The 14,955-nt window shown below is 44.3% G+C and overlaps 1 protein-coding gene across 1 annotated transcript in view; it reads left to right on the forward strand.

Annotated features, from left to right (window-relative positions):
* rusc2 (RUN and SH3 domain containing 2) overlaps nucleotides 1-14,955 on the forward strand; it is a 51,252-nt gene that overhangs the window by 23,720 nt on the left and 12,577 nt on the right. The window contains exons 2-3 of the mRNA XM_056278637.1: nucleotides 1,435-3,278; nucleotides 6,257-6,845. Coding sequence (XP_056134612.1) covers nucleotides 1,656-3,278; nucleotides 6,257-6,845 — 2,212 coding nt within the window. The 5' untranslated portion in view covers nucleotides 1,435-1,655. The remainder of the gene's footprint in view (nucleotides 1-1,434; nucleotides 3,279-6,256; nucleotides 6,846-14,955) is intronic.

Raw genomic sequence — 14,955 nt, forward strand, 5'->3', positions numbered from 1 at the left:
AATGTGTGATATAACAAGAGCCTGTATCAGGAGTTGTGCTGCATGCTGAGACAGGTAGGGTCTAATTTTCCTGATGTTGTACAGGGCAAATCGACACGATTCGGCTGATTCATTGCATGTTCCGTACAATGCACATCTTAGCCAGATGCAATGTTGTGACTGGAACAATGAAGTTCAGCATTAGGACGCTAACATATTGTAAACTACTAATAAGACACGTTAGCCCCTAGCTAACGAGTCTGACCCTTTAGCCGAGCGGTTAGCAATGTCGCCTTGTGGTGCAGTACACCCCGTATCGAATCCCGCACCGGGCAAGAAAATAACCGGTTACAATATGTATCACATGTGTGTAAGTATAATGAGTTAACAAAACAGACTCAGATTCTGAATTGTAATCTAGGGCTGGTGGAGTGGTGGTATTACAAAGTAAAATTATAACATTGCAAGGTTGACTTTTGGCAACAGCTAAGGTATGTCCACCCACAGCCAGGTTTTCTCGAAGTGCCTCTGAGCCGCCATTGGAGCATTTGTAATTACTTATGGGGGGAAAACAGCATCATCTGAGAGGAATCGGAAGAATGTAAAAATTTTAACACAGAGACAGCCATTTCACTGAGGCTTTTATTGGATGTTATTCTTGACTCGTCTGAGCTGATTGGTGTATTGCCGTCATTGGGGTGGGGTAAATTAGCCAGATTTTCCCGTTTGTCATGTTGTTGTGGGGATTGTTTTTTGGATGGATTTAATTTGAAGTAAGCTAGTCTGCCAATGCTTATTCAAAACTCTTACGCGCCAACATTTGTGTGTGTGTGCGTGTGTTCATGTTTGCGTTTGCGTGCTTGTGTGGTCATGTGTTACACCCTGCCTTATAGGGTGTATATGGGAGTGGAGATGAGATCATAGTCTTGTTATACTGTCAGCTGCTCTGTGTGTGTGTGTGTGTGTGTGTGAAAACCTCATTGTTGCCATTTCACACAATGCTGACTCATACGCCTCTTTTGAAGTAGAAAAATTGAATTTAGGATCAAGAGCTCTTCAAGAAATGGTGATATTAACAGATTTTACCAAGTTCCTCCACCAGCAAGTACTTTTTATTGATCCTCCTCCATTTTCGGCTTGAATGTTTTCGATGACCTCCTCCTGTACAGAAATGCAACTGATTCTTGGTTGGGTTTTTTTTTCCCAGCTTTGAAAAGTTCCTTATGTGCTAAACATTTGGGTGGAAATACGGCTACTGTGACACAATCAAGAGTTAAGCTTCGGACATGTGGCAATTTGTGTTTGTTATACAACAAATAAAGTTGATGAATTTCTACCTTTAGATGTAGGAGCGTGCTGTATGCAGCAAGTTCAGTGCCTGAGTGAGTGTTTTTTTTTTTTTGGAGCCTTTGTTTTTGTTCTCTCCAAGACCTTCTTCTCTTCTGTGTCTTTCAGATGTACCACTCTGATCACAGCGTTGACTTCCCAGACCTCCCTTTCCAAATCCCAGGCAGCCCTGCACTGCCGGGCAGAGCGAACATCATCTGAAGTCGATCCCTTAACCTCAAAATCTCTCATTACCTCTACCCCCTTATTCGTTCACCCACCCAGGGTGTTTTACTGTTCTTCTCCCTCTCTAAATCGGGTCCCACCCCACCCCTCCCTCCTGCTGGACCATGGACAGCCCCCCCAAGCTGTCTGGTGAGACTTTGATCGTGCACCACATCCCACTGGTGCACTGCCAGGTGTCTGGGGGTCGGCAGGGCGGCTGTGGGGGCTCACTGAAGAGAGGCAACCCTTTCAGCCCACCAGAGAACCTGGGTTTGAGCCGCACCACTTCTCTCCCTGAACGAGATGTCCTGCAGAGGGAGGCTCTGCTGTACAGCAGCCTGGTTCAGACCTCCTCTAGTGGCTCCTGGTCCTCCCGCATAGGAGGCAAAGAGGGCAGAGGGGTTGGGAGGGGGGGCAGCACAGCAAGTGATGATTCGTCCTTCACCTCCAGTAATTCTGAGGACCAGATGATGGTGACAGCTCACACATTGCCCCGTGCTAAGCCCAGAAACCGAAATCCACTGCGTCACAACCCCTTCCTGCTGAACACTGAAGATGAAGATGATGAGCCAGAGGAGGAGGATGATGGAGATAACCTCAGCGGTTACCTAGAGGATTCATCTTTCCATCTACACGGTGACACTAACTCGGCCCTTGATGATGAAGTAGAGCCTTTCCATCTGCATGATCTGAGCTTCGCTTCAGAGCCCTTCCTCTTGCATAGTACTCTGGGTAAGCCCTGGGGTTTGGTGGGAGGAGGCAATCGGGAGTCCCTTAGGGGCATGACCTCGGATCTCTCCAACCAGCTGGACGGTCTGGATCTCCTCGAGCTGGATGGCCAGCGTCGCCACTGCAGCAGTGGTTCCAACATGTCCATGGACTGTGGAGAGCAGGACTGGGGGGATGACGATGAGGAAGAGGATGAAGATCAGCTCATGCGGTGTGGGCGGAACAGCAAGGCTGGCTCCTCCTGCTCGAGCACTTCAGCCCAGCGCTGCTCCTGCTGCAGCATCTCCCAGAACTACACCCAGCACCTCCCTGAAACTTTTCCAGAGCCATTTTCTGAATGCCAGCAAGGCTACGGCAGCGACTCTTCATGCAACAGTTCCGATGGTGTGCTGGTCAATTTCAGTGTTATCTATAACAAGATGAACAACGCTGTCCCAGACAGGCCCCCAACTGGAGTGGCACCTGGAAACCTCAACAGCTCCACAGACCACTCCTGCACCTCTTCTGTTTCTGAACCACCGACTGGCCAGCGGGAGCCCACCGGAGGGGCTTTCTATCTTGACCTCCACACTTCCCCAACGGAACCGCCCAAACCACAGCAACCACCTTCCTGCTTGGGTAATGGCTTTCCTATCATCCATGAGCCACACGCATCCACGTCCTCCACCTGCTCCTGTTCAGTGGAACACCAGGGGGTACTAGACCTGGACGCCAACTGCAACTCCTACCACCTGCCGCCACACTCAGTCTCATCAGGTGACCTCACTTCCTGTCTGCAGAGCCAGGCGCGTTTGGTGGTGGCCACCCAGAATTACTACAAGCTGGTGACCTGCGATCTCTCGTCCCAGTCGTCCCCAAGCCCTGCTGGTTCCTCCGTTACCAGTTGCTCTGATGAGCACAGCAAGGGCAGCCCCACCCCAACTCAGCCCAGCGAATACTACCTTTTCAGACAACGGCCTGAAGATGAGGCAGTGGAGGAAGAGGAAGAGGCTGAGGAGAAAGATGAAGAGTCGTCTAGGGTAAGTCAAAAAATGCCACCTAACTTATACATTCACTATTGTGACAGTTGTGAGCTTTACAAAAAACAACTAAAATAGGAAAACAAAAGGTTGAAGGAAAATAAAAGTCAGAAAAATGGGAGTTTGTTACAAAGTTGAGTTTTCAGGAGAGAGTTGGAACAGAGGTGGGAGTGAAGAGGCTGGTCTAAGCTCCTCAGGTAGGCTGTTCTGAAGTTTGGCAACCCGGATTGTGATGACACAATCAACTTGAGACTTGAGACCAGACTGGAACAATAAGAAGTGGCTATTGATAGAAGGCTAGACATGCTGCCATGCCTTAAAAATTATTAATTAATAAAATTATTTTAAAGATTTACTATTTGCTGCTCGTTTTCTGAACTACTGTTCAGATTGATCCAGATCCAAATCCAAAAAATCCCTGATTAATCCTAGTGAAATTGTTTGAGAAAGTCAAGTTCTGGTCTGTTTTCAGCTGTCTGATGTAGGGAAAGTTCACAGTAACTACCAACTACCTAACTACCCAGTCCATTTGCCAAATGTACAGTTAGAGGTCTGACAGTAGTGGGGTTTCAATCAAGCCAGTTTTTGCAAAATTTGACATTAAAAATGGGAAAAGACTGAATGGAAACACCAAATTTAGAAAAAAATTCCCCAAATATTACCAAAAAGTTCATACGCTCCCTTGAGCTAGATTTGTTGCTCTTGATGGAAAAAAGTTCATGCGCTAAATGGCTGATGGAAACGCATTTGCCAAGTTAAAAATTGCAATATGAATAGGATTTAATCACATGATAAGCTGTTTCTTCGTCTTAACTGGTCCATCTTTGTCGAGGATGTTGACGTATGGCCATATGACATAGGACACATTAAACTATGTTAAAGATTTTGTTCGCCTAAACAGATCTGATGAAACAAAACTAAGTGCAATTTAAGAAAATTTTGCATAGAATTCGCTTGATAATTGAATGGAAACACACCTACTAGCTTCACCTGTGTTTGGATCTGGACCCTTCTTGGACAGGTGACTTGGATACCGCTTTAAGACAAATTGGATGTGGACAATCTCTTTACTTGACTCCAACATTATTGTACAATGACTGAAGAAATCGTTCTTGTATGTATTCTGCCATTGTTTTTGTCTCAAATTTAATAAAAAAATAATTCCCTTTCATTATTTCCTTTCCTGGCACTTTATATCTACATGATTAATCGGGGCTCATTGGAATGTTAACATCCACTTTGTACTTATTTGAGACCCACCACTGCGATCCTTGCACTTCTTGGTTCTTTGTTACATTGGTGGCCAAGAAAAAAACAACCTTATTCTCCTGCTTTGCTCATTGTAAATCACTCTGGATCAAGGTGCCACAAATTGCCTGAAATGTAAAAAATAAATGAATAGTTTTATTATTATTTGCTCATTACTTCCAGCGTTTATGTCATGTTAGCTAATACGCAACCTATTTTGCAACATAACTCCTGATCACCCATCCATCCATCCATTACCCAGGCCGCTTCTCCCAGTTGGGGTTGCGGGATGCTGGAGCCTATTCCAGCAGTCATTGGGCGGCGGTCGGGGAGACGCCCTGGACAGGTCGCCAGTCCATCACAGGGCCAGTGTCAGTGTGTAACTCGATATTCTAAAATCACATTACCTAATGAAAATAAGTAACACTATTTTTGGGGCTCCTTAAAGCAACTGGAAAGTTTTTCAAGGAACTATATCTAAAATTGTTTTTGGTAGTTTTAGAGCATGGCACAAATGACCAAAGTTCAAATTTAATTATTTTGCAAAGGCAAATGTTGAGAATTTAAGCTCTACAGTAATGTGGGTCAGACAAAGAATTCCAAAGAGGTTAAAAAAATACCCCTCCCTCAAATAAGAAATTGAGAAACCATAGCAACAAATGGACACACGGGTTTCACAGACGTGCAATAACATTGAGAATTAGTGTTAAAGAGGATGGTACAAACAGAATGCATAAATAATGTGAAAACAGGAGTAGAATTAGAACGCTCTGAGGTTAGGAAAACCCCTGTGTTTGGGAAACGGTGTGACGTGTCATGTCTTTTGTCCATGATGGTGAGCTCTATTTAAAGGGCTGCAGATCACAGCCACTGTCTGGGGTTATCCGAGGCTGTCGTGTCTGGGGATTGTTTTAGCCGTTACATAAAGCCATAAGATTTAAATATCATGTTGTATCCGTACTACTGTGTCAGTGTAACGATAATGGAAAGGCCCTTAAGATTCTTAGGTTTTCTCGCCATCTGTCTTCTGATTCAGACGCTCTGAAACGTTTCATTGTCGAGGATTTTGGAATGGGTGTGGCATTTATCCTTGGGCCCCCAATCCCATTACAACTTCCCCCAAGGGCAAAGGTTATATTTCCTGAATGTTTATTCTATAGTTTGACAGAAAACAGCAGAGTAGAACTTGTGATTAGAATGGTCTTATTGATTGTGATATGATCAGGCTGTTGTGAAGTGAATTATATAATTTCCCTCCCTGCAAAGACCAAATTTGGAGCTTATCCCATCTGTTGGCTACGGGTCAAAAAATTACCCATAACAGTGTTTAACAGCAGAGAAAAGACTCTAAATGATCTTTTTTTCAACCTGAATTTTGATGACTTTTCCTAGAGTTACCCCAACATTAGAAAAAGTGGAACATTATTTTTGTCCATATTTCCATGAAAGCTGTAGACCACTAGGGTAATAAGATTGTCTTAGGGTCACAAAGTTTGTGATGAATGACAGGTTGTTTCTTTGTCCAAAATAGATTTGGGGTTTAAAATTAAATTAAGTTGCTTTAATTTAGAGGCTAATGAAGGCGGGTCATAAATTACCCTTGAGACAAGGGCAGTATACAGAATGTGTGGACAACAGCGGGGCTAGGAAACAGTCAGTTGCAAATGTAACTGTTTATGGTTTCTGTGGATCCACCAATTCATGGCTTTTCTTCTTTTCTTCCCATTCAGAGAGATGAGGATGAAGAGGATGAAAAAGAGGAAGAAGAGAAGAAGAAACAGCAGCCTGTAAACGGAGTCGAAACATCCCCTGCGGTGATCGAAGGCCAAGTGTACATCAACGTTTCCCCTCCCATGGTTGGTCGGGGCCTCATCGGAGGCGGAGCCACCACATCTTCCTCGGGTAACCGCCCCCGTTCCCGTAGCTACGACCGCAACCTGGACAAGTCCCCGCCTCCTCGTCTGGGGTCTCTAGAGCGCATGCTAAGCTGTCCTGTCCGTCTCAGCGACAGCGCTGCCCCACCTCCGACCCCTCCACCACGGGTCACCTCCTTCGCAGAGATAGCCAGGAGCAAAAGGAGGAATGGAGGAGCAGAGCGTGTGTCTCCATCACTGAAGACAGGTGCAGACCCCTTCTCCTCCACCTACTCTGCCCACTCCCACTCCTCTGTGGATTTCTCCCCTATCCTGGAGCAGCGCATCCAGGGCGAAGACCAACTTAACAGCAGCCTCTCCCCGGTGCGCCGCACTCGCTGCTACAGCCAGGGCAATGTGGGGCAGCATCCAGTGGGTGCCAGAGAGACAAGAGCCAAGACTGAAGGTACGTTACTATCCAATAATACATTGACAAACTAAGCTACCCTTCAAAAAGTATAGGAGCTTGGGGGAAGGCTTCCAGGTGGCTCAGCCAGGTAGAGGGCAAACCTTACAGGCTAAGACCTAACCTCAGTGTCCTGATATTAATGAACCCAGATGGGTTAGAGCAGGGGTCGGGAACCTTTTTGACTGGGAGAGCCATAAAAGCCAAATATTTCTAAATATATTTCATTGAGAGCCATATAGTATTCTTAACGTATAATAAATTAAATATGTCTTACTTTTAATGCGACTTCTGGTGCTGCATGGTTTTGCTGATGGCCTTGTAGTCTGGTTCATACGTGGTGAGGTTGAGCTTCATGCAGGCGTTGAGGCTTCCATCAGTTAAACGTGAGCGTAGGTTGGTCTTAATGTTCCTCATATGCGAGAAAGACTGTTCACATGCATATGTAGAGCCAAACATGGTCAATACGGCAATACTCACACGCTGCATTGTGTGGTATGTCACAGGAAGCTCGTTCCAAGTTTTAAGAATCAGCTGGTCTTCAGGTTGAAGATTTTTAATTTCTGTCCACTTGTGTTCCCTCGCCAGCTCTGCTCGCTGTCGCGCAAGACTTTCCAACTCTCCATTAAGTGACTTGAACTTACTCATCCACATGTCTGATGCCTTCAGGTCAGCAACTTCCAGCTCAAAGTCTCCGATAGAGACCCCGGGGATGCATGTCAGGTCGATTTTGTCCACTGCACACTCATGTGGATGAGTGATGAACTTGAAAAGACCAGTGCGCGCACGAAATTCTCCAAAACGTGCTTTGAATGACTGCAGGAGATTGAACGTAAAGCCAGCTAGCTGCTGGAGATCCAGATGTTGAGTGGAGTCACTTGCTAAGCATGCATCTCTAAATTGTTGCAGTCTTTCAAAGTGCAGAAGACGACCTGTTTCAATGTCCCTGAGAAAGACTTCCAGCTTGCTTTCAAATGCAAACACTGCTTGTTGAAGGGATGAGATTGTATTTCCAATACCTTGCATTTTCACATTGAGCTGGTTCAGATGGCCAGTTATGTCCACGAGATAGTGAAACTGCAGGAGCCAGTCAGTGTTGTCTAGCTCAGGATGCTTGACGCCTTTCATTTCAAGAAAAGTCCGGATTTCACTCAGGCAAGCTGCAAAACGGCTGAGCACCTTCCCCCTTGACAACCAACGCACGTTGCTGTGTAAAAGCAGACCGGGATAATGATTCCCGACTTCTTCTAACAGAGCTTTAAACTGGCGATCATTTAAAGCTCGGGCAACAATAAAGTTGACCACTCGAATGACCAGAGACATCACCTCGCCAAGCTCCTGGCCACACGTCTGAGCGCAAAGCGCCTCCTGGTGCAGGATGCAATGAAAACTTAGGATGGCTCTCTTTTCATGTTCACGGAGAAGCGCTACAAATCCTTTGTTCTTCCCCAACATACAGGGTGCACCATCAGTACAGACAGAAATAAGTTTATCCATCGGTAGTTTTTTTTCTTTAGCAAACTCCATGAAAGACATGAATAAATCCTCTCCTCTTGTTGTCCCTTTCATTGGCAAAACAGCCAAGCTTTCCTCACGCAGTGTGTCACCTGCAGCATACCTGGCAATGATACTGCACTGAGATAGATGGCTAACGTCTGTTGACTCATCTAACGCGAGAGAAAAGTATGTCCCGGCGTTTATGTCCTTAATTTGTGTTTCCTCGACTTGATTTGCCATCATGATGCTACGATCGTGCACAGTTCTTGCTGACAGGGGCATGTCTTTTATTCGTTTGATTATCTTGTCTTTATTTGGGAAGTCATCAAACAGTTCATTGGCCACATCAAGCATGAATGTTTTGGCATACTCGCCATCTGTGAATGACTTTCCATTCCTTACTATTGCCAAAGCCCCCGCAAAGCTAGCGGAATTCCCGTCACCTTGCTTGGTCCACACACGTAGTTGCTGCTGACTCGTCTGCACTCTCCGCTGTAGCTCCTCGCATGCCCTTTTCCTGCTGTCCCCCGCTGGATATTTCGATGCAAATGAAGCATGGTGCGTATCGAAGTGCCGCTTTATATTTGACCGTTTCATCGATGCAATTTTATCATTGCATATTAGACATACCGCAGATCCTGCTCTCTCCACAAATGCAAATTCCTCTGTCCACGCAGCCTGGAATGCACGGTAATCATCGTCTTTTTTTCTTTTCGCCATCTTTTCCGTTACAAGGGTTGAAGCGGATAAACTAGTTGGCTATCTGATAAAATTGATTTCTTCACCTTTACAATGACCCGGACATGCTCGCGAGCCATTGGTTCCCGACCCGACCCACGGGTGACCCGTGACCCGTGAAATTTATCTTCAAAACTAATTTCTGTTTACTTTAAAATGACACAGTATTATTAAGAAATATCACAAGTATTTTAAAATCAGTTCCAAACTGATTTTTTTGAAAAAAAAATAATTTTCAACTCAAAATTGTCTGGGAGCCATATGCCGTCACCGGAAGAGCCATATATGGCTCGCGAGCCATAGGTTCCCGACCGCTGGGTTAGAGGGTTCTTCATACTGTAATTATAATAGAAAAGAAAATAATAAAGGTAATTATGTAGAAAGTCTATAGTGTATTATTTATAGTTCTTTGTGTATTTAGATAGTCCATAGTCTATGATAAGGGCAGTTAATAATGTGTACTCCACAGTCTTAAGTATGTCGTATATAGTGTACATTTCCTAATCCATAGAGCATGTGGATAGTCGAGAGTATAATAAAGGTAGTTAATGGTGTATACTCCATAGTGTATGTGGATAGTCTATAGTATAATAAAGGTAGTTACTCCATAGTGTACATACAAACCCCAATTCCAATGAAGTTGGGACGTTGTGTAAAACGTCAATAAAAACAGAATACAATGATTTGCAAATCTTTTTCGACCTATATTCAATTGAATACACTACAAAGACAAGATAGTTAATGTTCAAACTGATAAACTTTATTGTTTTTTGCAAATATTCACTGATTTTGAATTTAATGCCTGCAACACGTCCCAAAGAAGCTGGGACAGGGGCAACAAAAGACTGGGAAAGTTGAGGAATGCTCAAAAAACACCTTTTTGGAACATTCCACACAGGTGAACAGGTTAATTGGAAACAGGTGAGGGTCATGATTGGGTATAAAAGGAGCATCCCCGAAAGGCTCAGCCGTTCACAAGCAAGGATGGGGCGAGGTTCACCACTTTGTGAACAACTGCGTGAGCAAAGAGTCCAACAGTTTAAGAACAATGTTTCTCAACATACAATTGCAAGGAGTTTAGGGATTTCATCATCTACAGTCCATAATATCATCAAAAGATTCAGAGAATCCGGAGAAATCTCTGCACGTAAGCGGCAAGGCCGAAAACCAACATTGAATGCCCGTGACCTTCGACCCCTCAGGCAGCACTGCATTAAAAACCGACATCATTCTGTAAAGGATATTACCACGTGGGCTCAGGAACACTTGGGAAAACCATCATCAGTTAACACAGTTCGACACTACATCTACAAGTGCAAGTTAAAACTCTACCATGCAAAGCGAAAGCAATATATCAGCAACACCCAGAAACGCTGCCGGCTTCTCTGGGCCCGAGCTCATCTGAGATGGACTGACGCAAAGTGGAAAAGTGTGCTGTGGTCTGACGAGTCCACATTTCAAATTGTTTTTGGAAATCATGGATGTCGTGTCCTGCGGGCTAAAGAGGAAAAGGGCCATCCAGATTGTTATCAGCGCAAAGTTCAAAAGCCAGCATCTGTGATGGTATGGGGGTGTGTTAGTGCCCATGGCATCATGGGTAACTTGCACATCTGTGAAGGCACCATTAATGCTGAAAGGTACATACAGGTTATGGAGCAACATATGCTGCCATCCAAGTGACGTCTTTTTCAGGGACGTCCCTGCTTATTTCAGCAAGACGATGCCAAGCCACATTCTGCACGTGTTACAACAGCGTGGCTTTGTAGTAAAAGAGTGCGGGTACTGGACTGGCCTGCCTGCAGTCCAGACCTGTCTCCCATTGAAAATGTACGGCGCATTATGAAGCGCAAAATACGACAACGGAGACCCCGGACCGTTGAGCAACTGAAGTCGTACATCAAGCAAGAATGGGAAAGAATTCCACCTACAAAGCTTCAACAGTTAGTGTCCTCAGTTCCCAAACGCTTATTGAGTGCTGTTAAAATGAAAGGTGATGTAACACAGTGGTAAACATGCCCCTGTCCCAGCTTCTTTGGAACGTGTTGCAGGCATCAAATTCAAAATGAGTGAATATTTGCTAAAAAACAATAAAGTTTATCAGTTTGAACATTAAATATCTTGTCTTTGTAGTGTATTCAATTGAATATAGGTCGAAAAGGATTTGCAAATCATTGTATTCTGTTTTTATTTTTGTTTTACACAACGTCCCAACTTCATTGGAATTGGGGTTTGTAGATAGTCTATAGCAGTGGTACTCAGACCGTGGCTCACGAGCCACATGCAGCTCTTTGATGACTATATTGCAGCTCTCGTAAGTCTGAATTTTGCGTTTTCTAACACTTTTTTAACCAAATACATCACCAGATATTGTCTGAGACCCTTGCAGCAGTAGCGTTATTGTCTCCTTCTGATAAATGTGTGACTGCTGTGCTGCCCTCCACAGGTCATTTATAGAACTCCATTGAATGAGTTAAATCCTTCTGTAGAGTCCAGTGCGAGGGAGAAAAATCAACAGCAGTTCTTGTAGTTTCACAGTGTTCCACACTGAGTGTTGATTTCAATGAATGATCTGTAAGTTCACTTTCTGACAGCTCTGCTTGCACGAGGCTTCTCTCTGTACGGTAGCTGTTGTATTCCATCACGATTCACAGTTTCCAGCAGTAACGTTAATAACCCAATTTCCCAAGAAGAGCAACTTCTGACCCTACAAAGGTTGGGTGAGGAGGTATATTTTTGCAATGTGATTCTTTCCACAAAAATTTTTTTTTTTTCAATTTGGCTTCTGAGTTGCCCAAGTCTGAGTACTACTGATCTATAGTATATTAAAGGTAGTTCATGGTTTATACTCCATAATGTATGTAGATTGTGTTCCTGAAAAGCTGGGGAAGTAGGGCAGCCATGTTCTGAATTTCAATCAGCGGAGAACACTTAGTACTGCAGAGAACCCCCCCCCCCATGAGCTCCACATCAGCATACTGCACTGCGTGTGCGTGTGTGTGGGGGGGGCAAAAGAGGAGCAGCTAAATGAGTAAATGAGTGTGTGTTCACATGCAGTCAGTAATCTTATTAAGGTGATAATCGAATTAAGTTGATAGTTCAGTTAAGGTGCCTGCATGTATTTGATAATGCGATCTCTTAACAGTCAGAGTTTCGAGACTCATTGGATAATCAAACAGAAATTGCGTTGCGTGGAACCCTGCTTCAAACTTCCAACATTGTGTTTGACACTTTTTTGAAAATATCTTTTTCTGTTTTTTTCACCCATCCAAAATTTGGGCATATCATGCTCCTTCAGTTTATTGAGCATGACACTGTTTTAGTTTCGCTCCAGAAATGTGGCTGACCACTGCTGCTGTGAGAGGAGTCGACATGCACTTGTATTGTCAAGCTGCTGGCTGCAGCATCACTGTCCAAAAATTAATAAAAAGAAGCCGCGCATCCGTTTTATCCTGACCCTGAATTGGCACTGAAACGTCAATTAATAAATATTTGCACTGGAGTAATGAGTGTGCAGTTTCCTTTTATAGTCTTTCTATACTGCTGCACGCCATGTTGTCATTTGTCTCTTGTTTCCGGGTAAGATTTCAGTATCAGCACTTGGTGCATGTGCACAACCAATTCTCAGAATGAACTCTGATTAAAATGTATGCAAACTAAGCACAATATATTGAATTATTGATGAAAAATGTAGCTCTGTTAATCACATTATGCTACGTTGATTTAGACATTATTGTGATTAAGATAGTTTGATTGAGGTGTTTATATGGTGCATATATAATAATCAATTTATTGCCTTAATTTGATTTAAATTGAATTTGTAGCTTGCATGTAATCACACTGCGTGTGCAGTTTGCCTGGCAGGATTGGTGCCGTGCTCTATCCTATAACATTCACGTAAAATGACACCCCAAACCACTTGCGGTGTTAATGTTGTGTTCTTATACTCATTAGAGAACTACAGTCAGGCATTGTGTATTCAGATAAAGCATCGACTAGTCTCCCAGGGGGAGTAGTTCTCATCGCCTTTATGATGCCCGGTTTCAATCCCCTGCTGTGCATGTTTGCGTAAACATATGTGTCCGCACCCCTGCAGATGTGCCGAAACAAACACACACACACAAACAGCGTGACTGGAATTCCATTGGAAAAAAACGAAGGACAGTTTGGTGTGGGCTATTCTAAATTGTCCCCAGCTGTTCTCCCTGTGAAAAGGTTGAGTACCGATCTCTTCAGTAGACTCTTACACCACGTAGGTATTCACCCACATCACTGCGTCTTGTGTTATGAGAAGAAATGAATGAGGTTGAAAGGGGAAACTGAGAAATGAGACAAAAAAAATAATAAACCTCTTGTGATGCTGGGTGCCAAAATAGTAAAGGAAAAACAAGGAGGTTCATTTTTATTACTTAATATCAACAGGAAGTGAAATTCAGGGAACTCACTAACGTTTGTGGCTGCAAGCCTTCATAGATAGGCCTACCGACTAGACGCAGGAAATTAAATGAAATTCCAGTGTTTATGACAGTCATGCTTAAATTAGATTTAAACAAAAGAAAAACAATTGGGCAACGCATAAGCATGCTGGCAGCATGGTGGTGCAGTGGTTAGCGCGGTCGCCTCACAGCAAAAATGTTGTGGGTTCGATCCCCGGGGTAGTTCAACCTTGGGGGTCGTCCTCTGTGTGGAGTTTGCATGTTCTCCCTGTGTCTGCATGGGTGTCCTCCGGGTCCTCCGGGTGCTCCGGTTTCCTCCCACAGTCCAAAGACATGTAGGTCAGGTGAATCAGCCATACTAAATTGTCCCTAGGTATGAATGTTTGTGTGTGTGTGTCAGCCCTGTGTGATGCTCTGGCAGCCTGTCCAGGGTGTCTCCCCGTCTGCCACCCAATGACTGCTGGTATAGGCTCCAGCATCCCCGCGACCCTGAAAGTAGGATAAGCGGTTTGGATAATGGCTGGATAACCATGCTACCATGCTTATTTTCAGGTCTTGATCTCTGTTGCGTCGACACTAAGGGCGACCTGTAACTTCCCAAAATTTAGACAGGCAGCTGTTTTGCTGGACATGTCACCATCATAAATCCATATATTCTGTAGGTTAAATGTATATATGGCAATCAGATTTAAGAACATGAAGAAGGCCTCGTGTCATATTAGGTGGCCCAGTGGTTAGCACTGTTGTCTGACAGCAAGAAGGTCCTGGGTTCAAACCCCAGGCCGTCCCAGATCCTTTCTGTGTGGCGTTTGCATGTTCTCCCAGTCTGTGTCGGTTTCCGCCGGGTGCCCCAGTTTCCTCCCACCATCAAAAAGACATGCATGGAGGAGTTAATACTCCTGTCTGTACCCCTAAGCAAGGCAGTGGAAAGAAGAACTGGAGTTGGTCCCCAGGCGCTGCAGCTGCCCACTGCTGCTGTACAATAGGATGGGTTACATGCAGAGAACAAATTCATTGTAACCTACAATGACAAAATAAAGTGGCTTTCTTCTTCTTTGAATAGTAGGCCTTGTTTGTTATTCTTGCTGAGAGGGGAAACTTAGCGACAGGAAACAGTTCTGCATACTGTAAGGCCTTCTCTCCCTGCGAGGCCAGATCAGTTCCTTACTGGCACCCAGGGATTGTGACGTTTATATATTAAACACTGGTTATTGTGTAACCAACCTGAGCATACATATGTGTACAACTTGCTGTCAAGATGTAGTTGTTCCTCTTGTCAATGGTCACCGATGTCCTCTACATTATGAAAGCCACTTTATTTTACAATGAAATGTGCCCTCTACATTTAACCCATCCTATTGTATAAGAGCAGTGGGCAGCTGCAGCACCAAGGGAACAACTCCAGTTCTTCTCTCCATTGCCTTGCTCAGGGGCACAGACAG

The sequence above is a fragment of the Lampris incognitus genome, chromosome 1, assembly GCF_029633865.1.
Source record: "Lampris incognitus isolate fLamInc1 chromosome 1, fLamInc1.hap2, whole genome shotgun sequence".
Taxonomy (NCBI): Eukaryota; Metazoa; Chordata; class Actinopteri; order Lampriformes; family Lampridae; genus Lampris; species Lampris incognitus.